Source organism: Rattus norvegicus, chromosome X, assembly GCF_036323735.1.
Source record: "Rattus norvegicus strain BN/NHsdMcwi chromosome X, GRCr8, whole genome shotgun sequence".
Taxonomy (NCBI): domain Eukaryota; kingdom Metazoa; phylum Chordata; class Mammalia; order Rodentia; family Muridae; genus Rattus; species Rattus norvegicus.
The window spans coordinates 38125265-38144192 of NC_086039.1; the positions used below are offsets into that span (position 1 = coordinate 38125265).

The 18928-nt window shown below is 38.6% G+C and overlaps 1 protein-coding gene across 12 annotated transcripts in view; it reads right to left on the minus strand.

Moving 5' to 3' along the window:
- The window catches only part of Adgrg2 (adhesion G protein-coupled receptor G2), a 125220-nt gene that overhangs the window by 19198 nt on the left and 87094 nt on the right, over positions 1-18928 (minus strand). For 10 of the 12 annotated variants that reach the window (XM_063279828.1, XM_039099514.2, XM_039099515.2 and 7 more), the window contains 10 exons: positions 18193-18234; positions 15906-15959; positions 13088-13143; positions 12231-12286; positions 10222-10261; positions 9720-9757; positions 7941-8035; positions 7083-7149; positions 1780-2180; positions 23-185 (listed from right to left, as the gene is read on the minus strand). In XM_063279828.1, coding sequence (XP_063135898.1) covers positions 23-185; positions 1780-2180; positions 7083-7149; positions 7941-8035; positions 9720-9757; positions 10222-10261; positions 12231-12286; positions 13088-13143; positions 15906-15959; positions 18193-18234 — 1012 coding nt within the window. The remainder of the gene's footprint in view (positions 1-22; positions 186-1779; positions 2181-7082; positions 7150-7940; positions 8036-9719; positions 9758-10221; positions 10262-12230; positions 12287-13087; positions 13144-15905; positions 15960-18192; positions 18235-18928) is intronic. The other 2 variants (XM_039099517.2, XM_039099516.2) reach the window with 1 other exon arrangement.

An 18928-nucleotide genomic window follows, 5' to 3' on the forward strand; every position in this document is an offset into this window, starting at 1 on the left:
CTCTGTGTCTGTGGACTCATACCTTTGAGCTAGAGGGGCTAGCAAGGCAAGTGGAGAGTGAAGGAGTTTGCTGACTCGGTTCACCATTTCACCCGCAAGATTAGGTTCCAAGCTGCCCAAAGACAAAGCTTTCTCCATTTGAGATACTTGGGCTTCCAGATCAGGAACACTACTCGTGTTGACAACTGTATCACAAGCAACAAGACAAACAAAAACCAAGTCATGTTATGCAATGCATGACACAAAAGTCACTTCTGAAGATAAACAGACCCCATGATGTGCTCAGCTCACTCCTGGGTATTCATCCAAAAGAAGAAGGTATATGTATTTAGAAGACTTAGTTGTGATGCTTCATAGTATCCTTTTTCATAATAGTTCTAAATGAGAAATAATCCAAATGTTCGTGAACTGGAAAATGCATGGATAAACTGTGGTGTATCCATAGTGGAACATTATTTAGTGACAAAAAGAAATTAGCTACCACTGCTTTTGACAACAGGGTGGCTCTCCACTTGCCCAATACATTATGTTAAGTGAAAAAAAATCCAAAGTCAAAAGGACATGTCCTATATGGTTCTCTTCATATGACCTATTTGGGATATTGAAACTACAGGGAAATGCATAACATATCAGTGATGGCCACACCCAGTTTGAAAAAAATATAAAAATGTCTCTTAATCTTGTTGGTAATATCTGATTTCTTATTTTGCATATTCCTTTCTGGTCTATATCCATATGCATCTATACTACTATGAAAATGGAATATTTTTAACTAGCTGTTGTTGGGCCTTTACCTCTTCGCATCAAGATGTGAAAGTGTCCCCACATTTTTGTACAGGTGTTTTAATGGCCCATGTCACTGAGTAAAAGGCATTATGTTGAGGTAGCATGCCTTATATAATCACTCCTCTCTACAGAGCCAATAAGCTTTATCTACTTTTTTAGCTACTAGGTTATGATCTGATGTGCAACGTTATGTGCATATGTTGCTTCACTTCTGTTGCCCTAAGAGTAGAAGCATAGGTTCTGAGTCTTCTTGATGGCTTTTGGAGTAGCCTTTTAGATTGTTTCTAAGGGCCAATGGGAATGGCTATGGGGAGGTAATCATTGTAGACCCAGGGCAATGAATTCTAATAATATTTTTTCATTTTTTTCTAATAATATTTTTATCAGACCATTAAACCTTCTTTTATATTATGGTCCCATAATTCTGTCTAAAATTTATATATTTATTTTAAGATAATTTGAGAGCAATGCTTTTTAGGAGAAATAGTCACTTGGAAGAAGCTCCGAATCTCCCTGGGGATGCTGGCATGATGACAAAGGAAACAGAAGCCATAACCTGAGTTCCAAACTACTAACATCAAGCTAGGAGTTGTCTCCCATCCTCTAGTTTCAAAAGGAAAGCTTGTTTCATACTCTCAGAATTAAAGTTCCAGAGTCAGGAATACTCCCTGTTTCTTTCCTTCTGTCCTTTATTCCTATACCACTAAGCCTACATGGCTCCTGGAACCCTTTGCAGTATCCATGGCTTTTGCATTTATATTATTCCTACCTAAGTGTACCCAGTGTGACTTATCCATCCTCATGTAGAATAAGCCAGGAGGTGCTAAACTGTTTGTTTTTTAGCTTTTGCTAGATGTGAGGTTAAGCTTGGATCTTCCTAATAGTTCAGAAGAACAACTTAATGAGGTCTTAGTGTGTATCTTTGATTTGCAAGCTTTTTAGGTAGCTCAAATTCCAACAGCCCCTACCATCAGCTTGGCTTCTTATATTTACCTGTCTCGCCAGGAGGTGTGCTGATGGCGACCACTTTTTCAGGGACAGATGGAGCTGCTGTGGTAGGAGAGGGAATGGAGGACTGCACAGGTGATAGGGTGTGGGAAAGATCAGTTTGGGGCAAGGAGGAAGAAGCCACTACATGTTGAACAGGCAAGTCAATGGCAGGACTGGAAGTCAGGGAGATTGTAGGCTGAGGAGATGGAAGGCGTGTCTCTTGTGCCAGAGAGGGTGTGCTTGAGGTCATAAGGGCATGATCAAGGGGTTCAGCCAAAGAGAAGTCACTAGCAACGTGGGAAAAAATGGTGGCCTGAGGTACAACTGGCACAGGCTTGCTGGAAGAAGATACTGGTGGGCCATGTGGTTGATCGGCAAGGCAGACAATGGGATCCTGCAGATCACTAAAGGAAAAACCAGAGAGATTCATATGAGACACCAATAAGGTACAGAGGACTGAGTCCTCAACCCCAGAAGCTGTTTCACTCTATAAGACTGGCCACTTCACACTCTATGTGCCTCTAGTACTAGCTTCTGCCCCTGCCCCTGCCCCTGCCCCTGCCCCTGCCCCTGCCCCTGCCCCTGCCCCTGCCCCTGCCCCTGCCCCTGCCCCTGCCCCTGCCCCTGCCCCTGCCCCTGCCCCTGCCCCTGCCCCTGCCCCTGCCCCTGCCGCCTTCATACTTCTAGGAAGAAATATTAGCATTATTTTACAAATCCCAGTCCTGGTTCACTGATTTATCAATGCTCTAGGATCTTGCTACATTCTCTGTGTTCTTGGAGGAAAGACATACTAAATGTCCCATAACTCAACTGGTTTCGTCACACTAGAAATCTGTCTTAACCAATTTCATACCATTATATCCAGGTATAGTGGTCACCAGAACATGGTAAGTGATCAAGAAATTGGTTGGATGAAAACATGAATCAAACTGGGTCCAAAGAGATCCCTGACATGTAAGTCAACTACCTTTCAACGGTGTTTTAGTTCAGTGGTACTCAACCTTGGCTATTCACGAGCTCTATTAGAGAACTGAAAACCATATCCACACAGACAGACAGACAGACAAGCTATATTGCAAATTGATTGGATTTAGAGTCAGCAAGGAGGCACCCTCTGTCTGTGACGGTGTTTTCAGGGAGGTTTAACTGAGGATAGAAGACCTACTCTGAATGTAGATATCACCAAACCTGGGCTGGTAGCAGGGGGTGTCTAAAGAAACAATGAAGAAAGCAAGCTGAGGACCAGCATTCATCTTTCTGAGTTTTGGAATTGTGGGTGCAGTGTGACCAGCCCTTCACACTAATGTTGCCCCTCTCATGACAAGCAATCTCCCTTGTTAAACTGCAAAGCAAAAGTAAACCACTTCTCTCTTTGGCCACTGTCAGCTATTTTGTTACAACAATAAGGAAACTAAGATAAGTAGATAGAAGAAGAGATAGAGAAAAGAGAGATTTCCATGGCTTATACTCTTGTCTCATTCAGTTGGTCTTGGGATAGATTGTAAGGGGTCTCAGGCATTTGTACTTTCTAAACTCTCAGGTGACTTTCCTGGTCACATTGAAGGGTAAGAATTCACCTACTATCTGCACATGATCAATCTGTCTTAGGATACATTAGGAAAGAGCAACTATAGTGGACAAATAGAAACCCAGATGTGTCGCTGATAGACCCAGATTTAGATGGAGACAGAAAACCAATGAAAATTTGTCTTAGAGCTTCTCTTAGGCAAAAGGAAGGAGGGTGATTATATTGTAGAACATTAGATAAGCATAACTTTAAAGAGAACTGTCGGTGGATTGGACTTGTAGCTTGTTTGGCAGCGTGCTTGCTTATACTTAGCAAGCATGAAGCCCTGGGTTTCATCCCAAGCACCACATAAATGGTTGGTTCAGGCACTTAGAAAGTAAAGACAGGAGGATCTGGTGTTCGAGGTCACTGACTACACAGTGACTGTAAAATTAGTGAGTTTAAGACACAAGGCCCCGTCTCTGAGGGAACAAGAGAGTGAGACACAGAGAGAGAGACAGAAAGACATGGACATAGAGACAGAGAGCCCTCTGGAGAGTTTGCTCCATTTTCTCCCAGGAGATGCCATTCTTTACATCATATACTAGAACAACCTATCTGGCCAAGCTGTGACAAAGGTGCCTTGGAAAATGAACATGAGATTATCTTCAGAATACATGGAGCCTGAAGAAGCCAGACACCCGTCACAGGGTCCCACTCTAGGGCTCAGCAATGAAGAGGCTGCCTTGGAGTCCTGGTGCTCATTCTTTTTTTTTTTTTTCTTTTTGGTTCTTTTTTTCGGAGCTGGGGACCGAACCCAGGGTCTTGCGCTTCCTAGGTAAGCGCTCTACCACTGAGCTAAATCCCCAGCCCCCCTGGTGCTCATTCTAATCCTAGTCCTCCAACCACTGAGTGAAGCACCCAAGTAAACAACAAAGCGGTCAAAGATGAGGTAACTGTTCCCTGCTAGTGCCTAGATGTCCCTCCCGTACTGTTGGTCTGAAATTTCTGGGATTTAGCACAGACATCTTTTGAATGTTCTTCTTGGCAGAGGTGCAGCCTGTATACAGTTAAGGGTATTTGCTTTGCATTTAGCGCCTGATGAATGATACATATATATAAACCCGAGTCATCACCACCTCAATCTAAACGTAGAGCATCCCAGAAGGGTACTCTGACCATCAGCATGTTTTCAAAGTGCCTCATGTGTTTCTACTAATCTTAAGAACCAATATATTGGAAAGACCCAATGATCACATAGTTCTAGCTCGGTAGTTACCACACTTGGCTTCACATTAGAATCATCGCACTCAAGGGTTTGTAAAAACTCAGAAGCTTGTGCTATGCGAGACAATCCCTAAAAGTAGGAGGTAAGAACTTATTGGGAATAAGGCAATGGTTGAAAACCATTGCCTTGCTTTACTGCCTGTATCCTTATTCTTCAAAGCAGGGTTAAAGAGCTAGATGTGGTAGTACACACTTCCAATCCCAGCACCAGGGACACAAAGGCAGATCTCTGAGTTTGAGGCCAGCCTGGTCTCCAGAACTAGTTCCAGAAGAGCCAGAGTTACATAATGAGACCTTGTCTTGAAAATCAAAAACAAAACATCTATATCAAACTGGGATTCAGGGAACAGCAACTGTGGCCTCCTCCAGGACTTTGCTAGAATTGCAGAATCTCGGGCTCTTCCTTAGACTTACTTACTGGGCCACAATACACATTTCAGAAGTGTGCAGGGGTTGTGATGCATTCGGGATGCTTGAGACTGATCAAATCTACTTTCTAATTTACAAATGTACAGAGTCTAATTCATCCCGGCGTAGAAAAGTACCTGCTCTAGGATGAACATGGGTGTGTGTATATATATACATTTTATATATAAATGACATACAGACGTGTGTGTGTGTGTGTGTGTGTGTGTGTGTGTGTGTGTGTATGTGTGTGCGTGTGCAGTTATAAATGTATAGCTAGGCATGGATCTAATTCTGCCCTGCTTTCTATAGCCTGCTTCTTGCTAATAGCTCTCTGAATGGACAGCCATTAGAGGGTACAGGTGCTGTCTTTAAGAGTGATGGCCTTTTGCTCCGGTTCTGACACCTCCAGACATAATAATCCCTAAATAGTTCTCAACCTCTAGGTTAATGGAAAATGTTAAGACACAGATCTTTAGGGAATTTTAATTATTCCTTGAGCCTGGTGTTTTACTATATCCCAGAAATTTGACCCATATTGGACTGACAGGCTACACTTGGCCTTCTGTTCCCACATGGGAAGCTTCCCATTTTAAATTATGTATACTTTTTCTTTTATTGAAAATAGATTTTTTCAATGCAATATCTTCTGATTATAGTCTTCCTTCCTTCAATTCCTCTCACTTCTCCCTACCTTCCCTCCTATCCAGATCCACACCATTCCTCTAGACATCTAAAGTACAATAATAAAATAAAATAAAACAAAAAGAAACAAATTAGAAAAGGACAAAACAACCAATCAGAAGAAAAGAGCCAAAGAAAAAAGCATGAGAAACAATCTAGATTCAGAGACAAACACCTTTGCATACATAGGAATCTCTGAAAAGCACAAATGGAGAAGTCATGATATATATGCAAGGATATATATGTTTATTATTTTTTAAAAGTGCCCTGACTATTGTTTTTTTATTAGAGAAAAAAAATCTGAAAAGTAAAAGAAGGAAGAGGCAGAGAAGAAGGAAAGGACAAGGAGATGGACATGAACACAATATTCTGGCTGGTCAATCACAGGTAGCTGTGTGAATATTGTCATTGGCTTGTTCATTTTGTCTAAGCGACTTTCACAGACTTCACATTTGCCCAGTTTCCCCTCCATAAAGGAATGAGTTAATGAAAGAGATTCTTTCTCTTCTCTCTCTCTCCCTTTCCCTCTCCCTCTCTCTCTCCCTCTCTCTGTCTCTCCCTCTCTTGGTTTTTTGAAACAGGGTTTCTCTATGTAGCCCTAAAACTAGCTTTGTAGAGCAGGCTGGCCTCAAACTCACAGATATCCTCTTGTCTCCTGCCTCCTGGGTGCTGAGATTAAAAGCATGCACCACACCTACCCAGCCTGTGATTCTCAATTTGAATTGTTAAAACCACCCAAAGTGTCTTTACCACCTATACGTTGTTTTATTTAGGTAGAGTCTTACTCTATGCAGCCCAGGCTGAAATTCAAATACACTATGTAGCTCATACTGGCCTCACTCTCAAGGTGAGCCTCCTGCCTCAGACTTTTGAGAGAAGGACTTTAAAACACAAAATACTCAGAGTATATCTCAGATCATTCTGCCCCAGATCTCTGAGGGTGGTGATTGGGAATCGTTTCTAAAAACTAAAATTTGAGCTAATTTGTGGCTTTTAAAAAGGCAGCAAAAGAACAGAATTTCACATGCCCATCATTCAGCATCCAGTATTCAATCGTGACATCCAATATGAGACCCAAATGTCTACTAACATTTAGCAAACCACAAAAGTATACCATACCCACATAGAAAAATCTGTAAGGCTCACCCAGTGATTCCAGTGTGTAGACAAGATTCAGAAACATTGTTGAAGATAGCACCCTGAATGTAAGCTCCACAGAACAGAAAACAATTTTCTCTAAAACTGAAAGTCTGAAAATTCTCCAGTCTGAAAATTCTGACTACCCTTGGCTAGCATGGGGATTAAGTGTTACATGTTTATATCATTTAATTTCTGCATTTGATTTGATTGATTGATTCATTTGGATATTGATTGATTGAGTGATTGAGTGATTGATGAAAAGTTCAGCAAATTTGTTACATACCACTGTAGTTTTTCTAACTCTTCCGGCGAGGAAGGGCAGGGAGTCCTGGGGGAACAGCAGCACTGTTCTAAAGGAGACAAAAAGAAAAAGAAGAAGAAAATGTAGGGTCAAGAATAAAGAAAAAGAAACCCATATTAATATATGACTATCATACTGACAGACTGTGATTTTAAAGAGTAATTGTCTAGAATCAGTGGCAAAATTTATTGACTGTGTTTGGTATTCACACACACACACACATACAATATATAATTTGCTAAATTATTTTTTGAGTGACTAACATTCTTTTCTGTTTGGTTATGTGCTTACAAGATCAATCTCTCTTTAGAAACTCCAAAGAAGTATTAAGAAGTAAATATATCCTGAAGAAAATTAGCTTAAGTGAAATATGCCAGGCATAGAAAACAAACATCACACGATCTTACTCACTTGTAGAATCCACAAAGGTCTAACTCATAGGAACAGAGAATGAAATGGGGGTTACCAGATGAGACAAAAGGGGAAAAATGGAGAATTTTGGGCTTAAAGGACACAAAATTCAGTTAGACTTCAAGAGACGTATTTTGTGACCTGGTGACTATAGTTAATATGTTATATACTTGAAAATTATTGAGAGTAAATTTTAAGTGTTCCATCACAAAAAGAAAAATGTAAGTAGGCAAGTTAATGTGCATGCTTAATAGCCTGCCCTGGAAATTCTACAATGTACACCAAAACATCAGTGTACACATAAATAGCTTACATGCAATTAAAAATGAATCAGACAAGGCCTAGCCACATTCCATTGAATGAATAATCTACACAGAGCCCTCCATCAAAATTCATGTGAAAAAGAGTGCAGCCACAGAGACATCTTACCCATTGGCCGAATCTGTACACTTTTGAAAGTAACCATCATGGCACACACATTCATGGTCTCATTCAGTTTTACTGTGAATGTACAGTTTAATGTGCTGAAAAGAGAAACATGCAGCCAGGATGTTAGTATGTACGTACAGTATAGATTAGAAATCTGCCTATACTTTGTAATGACTTTTGCAAATCAAGAGTGAGGAGAGGGACATTGATAGTGTTTTCTTTGCAATATTACCACACTAGCCTTACAAATGCCCATTTTCTTGCATCTCATGACTATTTTTGGTTGCCAAGGTGACTGCATCTGAAATTAACTAAAACCAAACGCCTTTGACAGAGTTGTTTGTTTCTTTGTTTTTCATTTGAAATGAGAAGGTACACATCCAGATCTTTTGAGGTGGGAAGATCTACCTTCAATCTGGGCCACACCTGCTGACATGGAAGAAAGAAGCTTGTTCTCTCTTTGCCTGCTTGCTGTCACTCTTGATAGCAAGTCTATTCCTTCCCTGGCATTAAAGCCTACCTCTCTGGGATTCTGGAGTATAATGGAGAACAGCTGAGACATCCAACATTGTGACCTGAACAACTACTAGATACTTGGCCCTTCTCTTGGTAGACAAACATTGTTCGATTAGTTGGACCACAGCCAACAAGTTATTCTAATAAATCTCCTTGATATAGATATAAGTATAAGTACAAATACACACACAAACACTCTCTCTCTCTCTCTCTCTCTCTCTCTCTCTATATATATATATATATATATATATATAATTTATGTTTCTCTAAAGAACCCTGATAATACACGTGGTCTGTACTTCACCCTCAAAGCTTTATTATAAGAGACATCAAGTTCACATTCACAGGTGCTTCAGACCAGAGACCTGTCTACATCTGCCTCCTGATTGGCTTTGCGGGCATTCAACTTGGCTGCAAAGACGAGCATCTACATTTAAAATTGTTTACCACCTCTCTAAAAAAACAAAACCAAAATAAACAACAACAACAACCCCCCCCCAAAAAAAATCTTGTGTCATTTCAAATTCCAACATAGAAACCTTTCTATAAACTAGCCTCGCTAAATGTAAAGGTCACTTAAATCCCAAATCTTCCCACAGTTGAATCTAGATATAAGATGACTAATATTTTAAGTTGCTCTCTCCATGACTAATGATGTAGGTGGAAAGAAATTAATGCTGCAAACATTGGAGGGAGATAGAGAGAAAAATTAAGTAGATAGTATGTGGGGATTCCATGTACAGTTTCATATAAGACTTGCCATGATTTGCATCAGTGAAAAGTTGATAAGTGAAAATTGTCATTCAAACTGGCTTCAAATGCTCCCAGTTCTTGTAGAGTTTACCACTTTACAAGCAACTGACTTAGCAACCAGGGCCACCACAGCACAGAACTTACATCTATTTAGCTGTACAGCTCCCAGTAAATGCTTTGCTCCTGAAGATATGTTTTTGTCTTTTCTTTTGCATTCTATGTGTTTCTGTCCCCATATCTCATTTCCCAAGCTCCTTTTCTTAGGTCTTCCGTTCTATCTGACTTTATCTTGCTTGGCCTAACATGAGCCATTTCAGAGCTAAGGACACTGATGGTTCAAAGAATTGAGATGAAAGGTGTTAACAGAATGATTTATATTTATAAAAATATATAAATGTAAAATACTACCAATATTTATGTTAGAGGAAAGCATTTGAATTGGCAATTTAAATTGGTACTTTGTTTCCATAAATGGAGAAAAGATATCGATAAAAATTAAACATGGCTTACTTTTGGGCCTCTGCGGTAGCACACACTATAAAGTAAGTCTGAAACAAACAAACAAATATATATATATACATATACATACATTATTTTAACAGTTAGAAACGTCAGAAAAGACAATGCAGGGCTAATCACAGAACCACAAGAACCTCTAGAGATATTCTGTACGCTCTCTTGAGTTCTCAACATAGCACAGGAGCCATTCAGGCCTTACACGCTGTTTGGAGGCTCCCAGTGTTAGAAAGCTTACTTATACACAAGGTAGCTCGATCTCCCAGAGGTTTTATTTGAAGAAACTTTTGGTCTTACATAACAGCAATCCTAACTCCTCACAGTGCACACTTAGAGCTCCTCCTTCAGAGTTTTGGAGCAATGCACCAGGTTCATTCACTCTTTTAGCATGACAGATTTGGGAGAACCTGAATATGTATCTCCCAAGAATGCAGAATTCTACACACTTCCCCCGGAATAATAATGATAAGCAAGCTCTAGGGTATACGATGGTTACCTCACTTAAGGTCTGTAGAGTTTTGTTGAGTTCTGTTCGCCTGTGAAGATAATGAGAGAAAGTAACATGAAGGAGATGTGAAATTCAAAACAAGGTAGCTTTTTAAGCAATTACATCAGGCATGTAGCATGGACTGCTTACAGTGTTCACTCTGAAGAGACATGGGGCATAACAAGAGATTGCTCTGTGGGGAAAATAAATTATTTATGAGACAAGGAAAACTAACCAGAAGGGAGATGGATCAGTCCTAGCTAAGAGCAAGATATGAATTATGGTTGAGCAATCGTGTTATTCATTAGGCTACTGCAAACCCCAAGGCAACTTCTTCTGGCAGACAGCCAAAGAAAGTGCTGGCCCAGGGCAAAGATTTCTGAGAATGGTAAGTCACTCATCCTGGGCTTCTCGTCTTCATCTGCCTTCAATGGACACAGCTTTCTCTGTATGATTCCAGCCCTGTCTCCCTCTCATCCAACATCCCCATGGGAATTTTTCTCATTCCTCGCCTCCATTTCTGCTTCTACAATAGTTTCGTTTCTTCAATTTGGCAGACTTTCACTGAAGTTCAGATGAAAGAATTCTAGCTAAAGAATTTACTCTTCTCAAGAGAGATGACTCTGCCCTCCAGACAGACATCTGTCTGGAACCATTTCTGGTTGTTACACCAAGGAGGCTGCTGCTGGCATCTGCTGGGGTGAGGCTAGGGATGCTGCTAAATATCCTACAATGTATGGACACGGTCCCCATGACAGTGAACTCTCTGTCCCCAGAGGGCAACATTGCTGAGGTTGAGAATGCCCTGCTCTGGGAAATGGGTAACAAACAGTGCTAGGTGACTGTAGATAAGATCTGGACAAGAAGTGCATAACAGTAGTACTAGCTTCCCAAGCTCACATTTGCTAAACTGTGCCTTCTCTCTGTTGGTTTCTGTGGTCCTAACCACTCTTTCTGCTCTATATTTACATCCGTAGATTGTCCTTTGGTAGCTGATCCATGCTGTATTCATGAAGCTGTTCCTCTCAGCAGCAGTAGAAAACCTATGGTCTAACTGGGGACATGAATAATGCATCTCATTGTCTTTGGAAGTTCTTGCAAGCTGATGTGTAGTGAACCAAGATATCCTTTCAGACCTTTCATTCTTCCTTCCTTCCTTCCTTCTTTCCTTCCTCCCTTCTGTTCTTTCTTTCTTTTTTCCTTCCTTCCTTCCTTCCTTCCTTTCTTTCTTTCTTTCTTTCTTTCTTTCTTTCTTTCTTTCTTTCTATTTTTCTTTCGGACAGGGTCTTTCTATGCAGTGCTAGGTATTTCAGAACTTGCTACACAGACAAAGCTGGTCTTAAAATCAAGAGATTTACCTGTCTCTGCCTTCCAAGTTCTGGGATTAAAGGCATGTGCTACAATGCCCAGTGTTCCCTCTGACTTTTAAGTCACTGATGTTTCATGACCATATAAACAAATGGTATATATATATATATATATATATATATATATATATATATATATATATATATATATATATATGTCCCATCTTTTGACATTGTGTCACAATGTTTTAATCCAAAAAGTTCATATTAAAAACCCATGCAATTGAGTTACCTTCCCTCCAAAAACACTTAATAAAATGTTTTAAGGCTATTTCCAATTTTGTGTTGGGCCTCTTTTATATCTCTCCTTGGTTGCATGTGGCTTGTGGACCATAGCTTGAACACCCTTTCAAAAGGTCTGGACTTGAGCTTGTCTAACAATAATACTGGATAATGAATTGCATTAAAATTCCAATACCAACTCAGAGGAAGCTGTTGGTTAATTTCAGAGCACCAGAGGGACCATCCTTAGGAGACTGTTAATTGAGGACAGATAAGATGGTTGGGTTTGCAAAGTAGGCAAGAACTAATTTGCTCTGTTTCCTTTGTGGCTCTGTATCATATTCTTGGTCTCCAAAAGTAAAAATAGCTCAGTGTGTATCTTTTCACAAGGTATATATGAAGTTTTAAAACAAATGCCAAATTACTTACTTCAGTTCGCTTAGAGACAGGACTCCAGCGAAGGTGCTGTTAACTATATCTTGATTCTGTTGGAGGTGAGAATTCATTAGGAAGACAGAAAACATCATGTTTAAACACATTCTCTGACAAGAGGTTTCCTTTTTAGCCACCTGAGGAATTATGCCCTAAAGAGTGAATCATAGCCCCAAGAGTGAATTGATATTGGATGAGCCAACCCAGTTTTATTTATTTTTAAAGTGTCAGAGTCAGTCAGTTCTGTATTTCTTCCATTCAAGGGCTCCTCAAAAACAGTGCTATGAAAATTCTCCTCATGGCAGGTTTCAGAGTTAAGGTACATCTGTATAAAAAGAGAAAACTAATAGTACCATTGCTGTATTTCTAGCACTCAGATCACAGCCTGGCATGTAATAGGCATTTGGAGATAGTCAATGAATGAAGAATCACATTTGGTCTAGATCCTCTGGGTTCCAGGAAGGTATATATCAGTGAACTTGAATTCCCCAAGTGTAGAACACAACCACATCTGGAAGATTCTTACTAAACTCAATACACATATTTTTTGTTGTTTGGAATTTCTAAAGTAATTTGATACTTTTAAGTTGTAATTGGACTGTACAATATTACCATTCTTATCCAGCAACAAACCCAGTAAAAACTAAAATAGATCTATTAGAATAATAACATGAATATTATGAATTCAAGCCCTGAAGTACATAGCCAACAAGTCAAGGAGACATATTTTACTTAAATTTGTTCATAAATCAAATATACCAAATATCACAAATAATCTGAATCTTTGATAAATCTTTAGATATATGAAAATGCACTTTGAAAGATTGCAGTTAAAGAAAATCTTGAAAGCCTACCTGAGTAACGTTGTAGTGGTCATCATGTTGAAACACTATCTCACCTCTAAAAAACACTAAAAATAAATTTTCAGAAAGAAATTTGAGACTTGTGTTCTTACAGTTTGAGGGTTAATACAACACATTACAAGGTTATTAAATTATTTTCTAAACATTTAAATATATTCTTTGTTTTGAGTCCTACTCCTCTATTCACTGCTTATCAATAGAATTTTTTTTAGAAAATCAGAGTTACAACTTTGATGTAGAAAATCAGTAAGAGAGAATACCACCTACTGCCCAAGATGTTTTCATTTCTTCCTGTTGAAACTATTGCGCTTTAAGATAATTGGGGTTCCAATGTGACATTTTAAATAACATCTTTTAGAGTTGGGGTTACAGTGGCATAGATGAGGGAGGGAGGGAGGGAGGGAGAGAGAGAGAGAGAGAGAGAGAGAGGGAGAGAGAGAGAGAGAGAGAGAGAGAGAGAGAGAGAGAGAGAGAGAGAGAGAGGTGTTCCATAGCAGCTAAGCAGTCTTATAGAAGTTGATTCTTTATCAGTTTTTATTTTTTTGAGAATTTCATATACTAGTATTTCATTTACATCATTTACATCCTCCCTCTTCACCCCTTCCTCCTAAATCTCTGTCTGGTCTTAAATTCATGGCCTCTTATCTTTTGTTATTGATACACACACATGAATTTAGAAATATAGTCTGCTGAATGCATCTAATAAAAGTTTATATTGATACAGAAATTTCAAATAATATAATCCATAATTATTAAAAATAAAGGCACTTCAAATCTGTATAAAATTATACACTTTTAAAAAATATCATGGAGGCTAGAGAGATGGATGGCTCAGTAGTTAACAGCACCAGCGGCTCTTCTAGAGGATCTGATTTCAACCACATGGTGGCTCACAAACATTTGTATCTGATTCCCTTTTCTGTTGTACATGAAGAAAAAGTGTGTGTGTGTGTGTGTGTGTGTGTGTGTGTGTGTGTGTGTGTGTGTGTGTGTGTGTGATGATTTGTCTCCTTCACATTCTTGTTGAGTACATTATGAGTTTTATAAGTGTGCAGAGATCAGAAAACTTCTGGATACATGGAACAATAAAAAAGCTACCAGTTTTTGACTCTCGACCTAATTGTTCCTGGCCAGAAAGTACACAGCTTATTCATAGGTCTTTAATGGACCCAGACTGGAAACCTGAAAGAAGTGGAGTTTTTGGCAGGATATCATGGGGTTTCTGGTGCCAGAAGAGTGGGTTCCCTGATGAGGTTGTTTTCACCAGTCACTACGACAAATGGTCAATTCAGTCACTTAATTAGGGAAAACATTACTCCAACTACCTTTCTGGCATCTGTTATTCAAGATGACCATTTTAAAACACATTTTGATTTTCAGTTATCAAATATGATTTAGACTCAAAACAGAACTAGACATTAGTCCCAGCCCAAAACAGAGATGATGCCATCAAATAATGATATTATAAGGATATAGTAAAGAGAAGGGTAGGAGAGGGTAGAGGGAAAGAGGAAGAAAAAATAGGAGAAAGTTATATAAATGTATGAAAATAAAATGTATACTTTTTTGTGGTGGTAGGGATTGAATCTAGGGCCTTGCACAGATTAAGCTACCCCTACCACTGAGCCACATCCTTAGCCCACTTTAGAAAAGCAAGCTAACAGTTTTAATTTTTAGTTGTGTGTATATGCATGTGGGGTGTGCATGTGAATGGAGACCAGAAGAGGGCGTAGGATTCCCCTGGAACTGCAGTTATAAGTAGATGTGAGCTGTCCCATAGTTGCTAGGAACCAAACTTACGTCCTCTGCAAAAGCAATATGTTCTCTTAAACTCTGAGACATTTCTCCATCCCTGAAGTATTTAAATAAGAAATTTTCTTGTTTTTTAATCTACTCAATTGTACTTTTACTTAAAGTGTTACCTATATTTCTCAGATGAAGTCTAACACTATAAATAGGAACAAAACATGAAGGGTAAAAAAATTCCTCTAATGATTATTGCTGGAATTGATAGCAAGACTTTATGTAATAAAATCAATTGTTTTTTTTTTCTTCTCTCTACCCATGATCTCCAATCCAGTTCTGACCTGCCACAGTGTATTTTTCTGTTTTTCACATTTGCTTTCATTGGTCTTAATAAGGAAGAAAGCCCAGAGAGCCAAATCAATGGGAGAAAAGAGGTTGTTTCATGCCTCTGGCCCATTGCAGGAGGAAAAACTATTCCTATTTCAAAAATAGCATTTTCTCAAGAGATTTCCATCTCAATTTTAAAAACACCATGGACAGTGTTAAGAGGGCAAAACATTAACAGTAATGCAATCAGCATTTAATTAAACCAGGTATATATGAAACATTCTAAAATCTGGTTTGATTTACTCTTAGCAAAGGACAATACTTTGATTTCGAGTCATAATGTGTACAGTCCAATGAAAAAGCTTGAGGGATTTACTCATAAAAAGTAACTTCCACCAATCAATAATAATTTTATTATTAACTTTATGCATGCATTAATTGTAAGGCTACTAGAATTAGTGTGGATTTGAAACTCAAGTGAAAATTCTTGTTCTGGAGCCCCATGCTTCATAACATGGAAGCTTGTCTAGCTTCTCTGACAGGAAATGGGAGGGTCAAGCAGCTAGGTCTAAAGTCTGCTTTTGTTTTTATTAGGGACTTTGTAGTAGCCTGGTTGTATGAAAAGGGGACAGATCAGAAAGGCATGCACAGGCAACGGGAGAAAAACAAACCAATCCTTTCTGTGGAGCAAACATATCTGGCAATGTGTAGTTTTATGGCGCTCACTAGAACTAACCTGAGTCACTGCAAATAGATGACAAATTGCAGATATTTCTCTGGGATTTGACTCCTGAAAGAAAAGAAACCCAGCTGGTTATGGATGATAATAACTGTGCTTATTATTATATATGATATATATTATATACAAGTACTGCACTGTCAAGAAAATTTGCAAATGAAGGCATCAAATGTAAACTAACAGTATTAAAAAGCTGAACAGAACTTAGCAGGATACATTGCACAAAGAATAAAGGAACATGTTTATTACTTAGATGAGAAGCTATGGGATGTGACTTTACTACTCTTGGCTATATCAGTGTCTGACCTTCAATTCTTCTTTGAAATGTCTTTGTCCCCTTCCTAATTAATCCTTCTCCTGTCTGATATAAATAGAGAACAAAGGAAACGAATCATGTATGGAGAATTTAAATGGGCTAGTCCTGAATCATAGACCATCCTTTCCTTCCAAGGTAGGAAAATCCTAGAAGACTCTAACACTGGTCTATGCTCACATAGCATACTCAACAAATACACATTCAAAATAATAGTAATGTCATGATTTCACTCCATAAATAAATGTCACAAAATTCAAGCATATTTGCTGAGTACTCGCTATAATTTCTGGGTATTGAGAGGTCATACATACAGACCCTGTCCTTAAAGAGCTTACACTCTGGTGGATGATACCGGTTGGGAAATGAAAGGGTTGTGTTATGATGCCTACTATCTAGTGAATGATACTAGCAAAGAAATAAAAAGGTTCAGTGATGGACAGGACATCAGGTCATACAAACACACAAAGAAGGGAGAGATGAATGGGAGATTAAATGATCCACATTAAACAAAACAAAACAGATTTTATGCAGCTCAACCTGAGAAACATTTTCTTCTTTGTGAAGGAAGTGTGTCTTTTTTTTTATTTGATAAAACTCAAAGTTCCATTTATTAATTGTATCTTTGTGTTGACATGTAAGAAATCCATAGAAAATAGGAGGGTGGGAAAGGCTGATCAGGTACTACGTAAACTAATAAAAAAATCATTCAAAAGATTATTATATTGAACAACATTTAGCCTCCTTGATATGTCATCTTTGTCAGAATTATACATGTAATGTCCAAAAGGCAAGCTTATGTCCATTGGACATTATCAGTTGTTTCTGTGAGAAATTAGTTTGGATGCAAAAATAAAAAAAATTACAATTTGACTTGTTTCACAGGATCTGGTTTCTGTCAGAATGATTTATTGGTGTATGAGTGTCATTTGTCAGCTAAATTTAGATTCTGTGAACAAACTGAAATCACACTATGCAAAATACTATGCATCTATAATATGTATTCATGATAGGTAGTAGTGCTTACAATAGCCTTTAACCCACTGGTCTCTTGCTTGCTGTTCTCCACTAAATGTCACCTGCACTTCCATTTCCATGGAAGCTTATCTTTTGCTGCTCTTTCAAATGAGAATTTTCTTTCCCATTTCTAGGACTATTATCTATAATTCGCACCCCTCCCTAAGTACATGGCCACCGACAATTCTTTAAATCTGGACTGAGAACAACTTTAGCTGAGAGTGGTCGGATACTAGTTTAGGTTTTGTGAGTTAGGTGATTTCTGCTGCAACGATTTGAATTTTAGGTAGCAGGAAAGTAGCCCCAGCAAATGATTTAAACAAATAGGCATGGCAGTGTTTCAATATATTCTATTTACAGAAACAGACAGTAAACCGGATTTTCCTATTGAAATCAATGAAAAACCCTTGTTAGACATGTCTTGTGGTCTGGGGCTTGCACTGGGCACTTGAAAGTACATCACTTCTTCATTTAAAAAAGGTTTGATCCTTTAGTTCTTTTGCTAATTACATTCTTACTCATTACTACCAGCCCTGTGTTGTCCATGTGTCTTAAGCATGTTAGAAATATCTGTGGATCAGGGGGGTATAGTTTTGGTGATAGGGTGCACACTTTTCATGTGACAGGGACTTGTTCAATTCTCAGCACCTAAACAATCAAACAAACAAACAAACTGGTAGAATTCTTCTGCACGCCTGCTCATATCAGCTAACTGTTTATGCTGTCTCTCCTTAGACTAAAAGATTCTTAAAGGGCAGGCACTGGCTGATCACTATTACACAGACCAAAACAGTACAATTTCAGGTAGCCAATAAATATATATCTATTCATTAAGAACAGATTTTTATTTTTTTAAAAGTAGGAAAAAAGACAAAGAAATCATAAATACCAGTCATTTCTTTAGGCTTACTTTAGTTATAAAAAGAAAGTCTTGATATTGATAATAAATCATACCTGATGCATTGAAGGTTTTTAATATAGTGATTTTAGATTTTTCTGCAAAGAAGCAATTTAAATATTAGAGCAGAATTTTTTGCTTTACAAAAACCAATTTGCCATGAGTATTTTTTTTTTTAGTGAAGTGCTAAGAAAAGCACACTGTTGAGCTCTTGAAGATAACATTGGCCATCTTAGCAGCAGAATGAATGGGACTCTCATTCACAGAACACGAAGCATTGGCCCAGGGTGGGTCTGAGAATCGGAGTCACGTGTTTACCAAGTTAGGTCACACCCATTACACATCCCACTGCTTGAGTAACTCTATGCGTAATTCTAGTTCAGTTTCCAGGCACTACCACTAGACCCATAAATGTGAATTTACAATGTAGGTGGGTAGAACTATGGTCTAGACAGTGCCTTCAGATGACAGGTTATAAAGAACATGTGATTCAGAAGGAAAGTCAGCGTGAATCAGGGCATGCTGAATCAAAATGTTGCTACAATAATTTACAATCAAGGATCCTGCTTTCTTCTTTAAGGTTAATGCAATACTATCCTCATTGTACTGGGAGATAAAATTGTTCTCAGGTAAGTCAAGACCAGCTAGCAATTGTTGCATAACAATCTCACAGTAGAACCACGACTACTTAAGTTAGAGATTCACGCGCAAGTATTAGTGTGCTCTGAAGAGGCAAGCCTTAGGATTGTCTTTCCAAAGATTGGAGACAAAGTCCCTGGCTCATCCCCCACA